The sequence below is a fragment of the Cibotium barometz genome, chromosome 52, assembly GCF_041138505.1.
Source record: "Cibotium barometz isolate CiBa-2024 chromosome 52, ASM4113850v1, whole genome shotgun sequence".
Lineage (NCBI taxonomy): Eukaryota > Viridiplantae > Streptophyta > Polypodiopsida > Cyatheales > Cibotiaceae > Cibotium > Cibotium barometz.
The window spans coordinates 26777162-26783724 of NC_141097.1; the positions used below are offsets into that span (position 1 = coordinate 26777162).

At 50.0% G+C, this 6563-nt stretch overlaps 1 protein-coding gene across 1 annotated transcript in view; it reads left to right on the forward strand.

The window, feature by feature from the left end:
- The first annotated feature begins 1884 nt into the window (after positions 1-1884).
- Positions 1885-6563, forward strand: part of LOC147609001 (uncharacterized) — a 229163-nt gene continuing 224484 nt past the window's right edge. Inside the window, exon 1 of the mRNA XM_086788724.1 lies at positions 1885-2516. Within this exon, the coding sequence (XP_086644850.1) occupies positions 1910-2275 (366 nt within the window). The 5' untranslated portion in view covers positions 1885-1909 and the 3' untranslated portion in view covers positions 2276-2516. The remainder of the gene's footprint in view (positions 2517-6563) is intronic.

The window sequence follows — 6563 nt, forward strand, 5'->3', positions numbered from 1 at the left end:
AGGTTTGCGGGGCCTCCAGCTCCCCTTCCGCACCTCGGAGGAGCTCCTAGACTCGGAGTTTGCGGATGACACTGCTGTCTATCTTCAGGGAGGGGAGGAGAACCTCCGCCGCTTCGCCTCAGCCATGGACAGGTTTTGCAGAGCCTCGGGCGCTTTGATCAACTGGCACAAGTCGTGTGGGTTGTGGGTCAGTTCTGTGCCCCCCGACTTGGAGGCCAGTTGATGGGTTTCAGTGGCTGCCCCCCGGCACTACAGTGCGCTATTCGGGATACTATGTGGGCATTGACATATCTCCGGAGCAGCAGATAGCCCCCCTTCTTCAGAGCATTCGGAAGAAGCTTCTGTATTGGAGTACCGCTCGTTTATCTCTGGCTAGCCGAGTGGTTGTGGCCAACCAGGTTCTGCTTGCTACCATGTGGTACATCACCTCTTGCTGGGCCTTCTCGCGGGCGTGTATTGGCCAGGTGCACTTTCTTTGGTCCGGTGGCGACGGGCGGCCCGCCAGGGCCAAGGTGGCATGGGCTGTGATCACCCAGCCGAGGGAGAGAGGCGGCCTGGGCATAGTTGATCCTATTTGTCAGAGCCGAGCTTTGCTTGGCAAGTTGGTGGTTCGTGGCCTCCTACCAGGCGCTGAGCCGTGGAAGGAGTTTCTTGTTTCCAGGATTCTCAGCCGCACTCCTTCTCGTAGCGGCCCCTAGACCCCCAGCATCAGGTGGATCTTTACAGAGCAGCGATCCAGAGGAGTGGGCCTTCGCTTCGAGGAGCGTTTTGCAGCTAGCCTTCTGAGGGCCTGGGAGCATCTGAGGCCGTCACTCTTCCAGACTCCCCCGGGCACTGATGAGGAGCGCCTGAGGCAGCGATTGATGTGGAACCCCTTGATCCGACTTCCCAGTGGTCATATGGTTGGATCGCGATCTCACGTGTCGTGGGGCCCGTTGAGCTCCGGCCCAACCCAGTCCCTAGACAACTGGATATGTTTTCAGCAGCTGCCTCTAGAGGCTCAGGAGAGGAGACTCAGTGGGATGAGGGGCAGAGAGTTGATGAGGCAGGACATTGAGGCGGCCATCCCCGGGAGTGGCGAACTCCAGTAGTACAGGACCCTCCACCTCCACAGTGGATGGGCGTCTTTACTCGGCATGAGATCCTTCTAGCGGTCTGCGGCTCAGCAGAGAGAGTCGCCCCACTCACCTTCGAGGTGGGAGAGGGAGGCCAGCTTCAGAGGACCCGACTAGATTTGGATGAGTTCCAGGGTTGTATCTTTCAGAGGGTGCGGGTGGTCGGCTTTCATCAGAGACAGTGACATGTAGACCCCTCACCGGCCTCGATAGGGGAGGACTATTCTTGGAGATTATGGGCTTGGGACAGCAGGCCTCTTATTCGCCTTCAGTGGGATCCAGTCGAGTGGCTTTGGAGAGATCCCTACTCAGCCCCTACCAGCCCAGGCACCCCCTTTTTTCAGTACACAGCGAGGCTAAGGCGGCGGATCCAGAGGCACAGGACAGCGGGCACCCCGGCGGCGGCCGAGCATTGGCGGCGACAGGGGCTCTCCCATGCCTTCCTTAGGGACTTCTGGCAACGCCTTTGGGCCAGCTTCCGGCCCCGGAAGGTGACGCTTTTTCTCTGGCTTACAGCGCATAGAGGACTGGCTATGGGGGCTTGGCTAGCTTTTGGCAGACACCCAGCGTCCTGCCCTCGATGTGGCCATGCACAAGAGTCGCAGCGGCATTGCTTATGGGATTGCCCACAGGCACAGCAGGTCTGGCAGCGCGCTCTCAGGATGGTTTTTGCAAGCTTGCCAGGTGAGATGATGGCGACGTGGGGTGCGGTGGCTTGGGCCACGGACAACGGCCCGGCCCTTGGATACGAGGACGTCCCTGGCAGTGTGACCATCCAGGTCTCTGACAGGGCGATGGCGGTGGTTCTGACGCCAGACTTCTCTTCGGCAGTCTCCCAGGAGGGGGACGGGCACAGATGGGAGATGATCAGCAGCATGACGGCTTGGCACATATGGAGAGCCCGATGCAGGGAGGCCATAGACCGCCAGGCGACTCCACCAACGGAGGTCATACAGGCCCTCTGGGTGGACATCATTCACACCTTGAGAGGACACTGGGAGAAACTTCAGGGCGACTCGGATCGCATGAGAGGTCGCCGCAAGGCGTTCCTCCGCACTTGGCAGCCTGGCCCTTTCCTCATCGCGAGGGGCGAGGATGTCACTTGGCACTACAGGCCTCCAGTTTGGCTCTTCTCACCTCCCGCATGTACTACTAGGTAGCCCCCCCCCCAGAGAGCGGCCAGCCACGGGGGTGGAGCTCCGGTGTTCACTGTGTTTATTATCCCTCCTTGTGAGATGAGCTTTGTAGCCTTATGGCGTTTTCTCATCCAAAAAAAAAAAAAAAAAAAGAAAGTCCCTTCCAAGTCAAATGTGGAAGTGGTGCCGATACTTTGTGCAAAGTGCTCCGTGTAAGTGCAATAGAACACTGCATCCCCATACAACTCTGTACCCTTAGGCACAGGCCAATACAAGAATGCCAGGGGACCGAGTCTTGATCATCGTATTCACGCAGGAGAGCTATATGATGAGTGGAGACTGATGGAGAGGCCTCTTGTCACGATGATAGCCAGATTGAGTCACAGCAATCAGTACCACATGAGGTTGTTCGAGCAGAGATGAGGCCCCACCGATCATGGTAGAGGCCCTCACTAGATCTGTTACCTTCTTGCATAGTTTATGGGAGCTGCCTAGCCATAGATATGCCAGATTAGCACTAGAGTCTTCCTGACAGTTACCAGCGGAAGGGGATGAGGCATGTTGGTACGCCCAGCTGACTACATGGTTTGGCCTTCATGGGCTATCAATGGACAGACTACCACCTCTTCAGTACTCTCTGGATACCCCCTCCCTAAATTTACAGGGCTCAGAGGTTAGCAGGATCGCTAGAGTTGACATCATGAGGCTGGACATTGGATATCACTGACTCAGGAGCTCGAGGTGAAGAAGAGTTTCTACAGGGACCACTTTCTTTTCTTCGACTCACAGAGGATGGGTTTATCATTCACCCGAGATATATGGATACGCACATTACAGCAGAGCAGCGTATTACAACACGTAACCTGAGTACCTCCAACAACACGTTGACAGCATCAATTATCATCGCCACCCCATGGGATAGCAAATTAGGGGAGGTTGCCATGTGGGTCACAGTGTATCCTCAACAATTGCATGCTCCACACACACACACACACACACACACACACAAGCTACTAGCATCACCGACTGCATAACACGCGCACAGAGCCGAAAGGGGAAGAAAAGAAACAAACCAAAGAAAAATATGCTTGGAATTAATCATTACAACAAATCTTCGTTTGCATACATGAAGTGCAAGGCGTATGGATGTATCCCCCATGAGGGTGTGATGTCGCAGTCTGTCACAGTGGATGCTGCTGCTGCTGCTTCTGCTTCTTCAAGAAGCGCTTGAGCTCCTTCTTGAAACGGGGGTCCTCTTGAAAGCCCTTGCGCACGTCGAACCATCCTTGGATGAGGGGTGCAAGGTCGTGGGAGGTGCACAGGTGGAGCTCGCCCTTCTCCCCCTTGCGCCGTAGCACATCCTGGAGGGCCTGGCGCAGGGTGCGGTGCTGCTGATCTTGTTGCTGTTGCTCTTCTCCCCTCCTCCTCCTCCGAGGAGAGCGCAGGAGCCTGTGGGCCTCCTCGCATGAGAAGTAGGGGGACGACATGTAAAACAACTCTGGCGTGGGATCGGCTGCTAGCAGGCGGGCGCGCGCCCCGTTGTCGCTGGAGAAGACTAGCAAGTCCCTGACAAAGATGTGAAGGCGGATCATGAGGTCCTCCTCGTCGTGCTCGCCTGCCATGTCTTCTGTCTTCTTGTCTTCTGTCTTGTGTGGGCTGACGATTGCTTGCTGTTAGAAATTGGGAGTCTCGACGCACCAAAGGTTTTCTGCAAGCAGAGAGAACTAACTGTACGAATCGAGGTAAATGCCCTTTGCCCTAGAATTTATAGAATTGGAAGATTTCTAGAAGTTACGAGACGCGACCAACTGTACGAATCGAGGTTCGTGCCCTTTGCCCTAGGGAAGATTTCGAGCCGCGAGGGGAGGAAAAAAGGGATATGATTCTCAATAGGGGCATACAATGAAGGAAAAAGGAAAATCGATTAATTAATGGAAGCGATTTTCTAATGTTTAGTTACAAACGGATTGTATTAAAAAATTAAACGTTGCATCGTCAACCGTCGTCACCGCGACATCGTCAACCGCACCCCCCTCTCTCTCACCCGTGCGCATTTACCTTCCTCCGCCACCCTGCTGACGCCCTCCTCCTCCTCTCTGTCCCTCCTCCTCCGTCGTCATCGCGACATCGTCAACCGCACCCCCCTCTCTCTCACCCATGCGCATTTACCTTCCTCCGCCACCCTGCTGCCGTTGCATGTCGACGACTCGACGTTTGGTGGTGAGAAGCTGGTGATGATTAGGCCAGCACCGCACTGCCCAGCCTCCGTAGAGGTGGTAAAGGTGCCCAAAGTGGTGACGGAGTACCCCATGCCGGGCGCCATGCAGACACACGAGATGGCCGTGTTGACGCTGCAAAAAAAGTCCCCCCTCGAATGTAACGCCCTCCTCCTCCTCTCTGTCCCTCCTCCTCGAATGTAACGCCCTCCAAGAGCGAATTATCGCAGGTATAAGCTTCTGGCAGATGTTTTATGCTAAGAAATCTGAGTGTAATTAAGCTTAATGATGCAGTTAAGTATGATAAGCTATCCTTTATTCCAAAAAAAGAATATTGGTATTGTAATCACTTGAAAGATCAATAAATGACATTTTTATTATGTTTTTCTCAAATGTGAATCCATAGGAATTTTTGTCATGAAAAATAAAAAATATATATGGTTTTCTTTTTGTCGTCCTCTTTTTAAAAGTAGAGTTATAATTTTATCCGAATAGTAGAGTGAATACTAGGAATGCTCCGCTCGCGCTCTCTCTCTCCCTCTCCCTCTCTCTCTCTCTCTCTCTCTCTCTCTCTATATATATATATATATATATATATATATATATATTGAATTGTTGAACCTTATCTCTGAAAAGAATAAGATTGTCAAAGGCTGGAGCTGCATACCAGTGGACACCTTTGTGAGACTGCTAGTGATTCTGAAACCCATTGAAAAAGTAGTCTCTTGAGACCTTTCAAAGGAGAGGTTCCTATAGATCCTATTGGTGGAGAACAACTAGAAGTGGATGAGTTAATAGAAATACTTGTTCCAGAGAGGATATTAGCACATAAGTGAGAGTAAGGGTAACTAGGATGTACTTGGTGAAGGTGAGGAAATATTCACCTATGAATACCAAATGGACAAAAGAGGATGACTTAGCAGCTAACCCTCATATATTAGACCCTTACCTAAAAACTTTCCGGTTGGAGCGTAATAGTGAAATGGCTCATGAGGTTTCAAGCACAGCACATTCCTATGGAACATTGGCTCATGCTCAAGAGGGCGATGACTCCACCCCTTTGTACCACAACTGAATATAGATAGATCTATCTAGAGGTTCTTGGTGTTGGGTACTGCTAATATTCTACTAATTAAACCCTTTTGATAACTTGAGCTCTAGAACTAAGACTGGGACTCTAGCCTTGACTTTTGAAAGCATGTGAAGTACCATGTTGCTTGTATCTTCATATTTGATTGGTGTTGTGATATTGCAAGAAGTGATAGTACAACCTATATGTGTGAAACATGTTTTCATTAAATGCAACTTTTGCATGAGTCTATTGTTAAATGTATTCATAGTTGGTATCACGGTTTGGCATACATATGTGAAAACACATCATTAGAACCCAAGAGTGAATTGATACATTAGATGAGTGCTTTATATTATTGTATGGAATATATGCATGACAATGGATGGCTAGTACCCAAACATAGATCGACTTCATGTGATGTATCATATGACTAAACTTATGTTGTATCATTATTTGGAGTACTACATGGGAAGTCCGTGGCTAGAACCCAAACATGAGGTGAGGCACCTTTATTACACCATTGATTTTTGACTTGTAGGAACAAGGAGGTGAATGTGTTTCAAGGATACAAGTTGAGAGAATGGTTATAGACCTCTCCGCTTTTTCCTATCGTAATTGAAGACGAATGCCTTCCTTTAAGAGGGGGCTATGTTATGGGCTTTCATGTTTGTTCTGTGTGCTCATGTTTGTGTCTAGAATTCTCGATAGAGAATATGCTGCAAAAATCTAGAGAGAGAAATCTTACCTTTCTAAGTTTCTAGAGAGAGAAAGTAGTGATTTCTATATAGATAAAATCATGCAACTTTCTAGGGAGAGTGAAAAAACCAAAATTTTAGCTTTTGAGTTCTTAAAGCTCTCTCTCTTTCAGAAAAAAAGAAGACTCCTATTTTTATTATTATTTTGAAAAGCAAAGCTTCTTTATGTAATTTTGAGTGGGATTCACTTTATTTCTAGTTTTACTTTGTATGGCACGCTTTTCCCAAAGCCTATAAATTGAAGGTAAGGCAACCACCTGTACGGATAT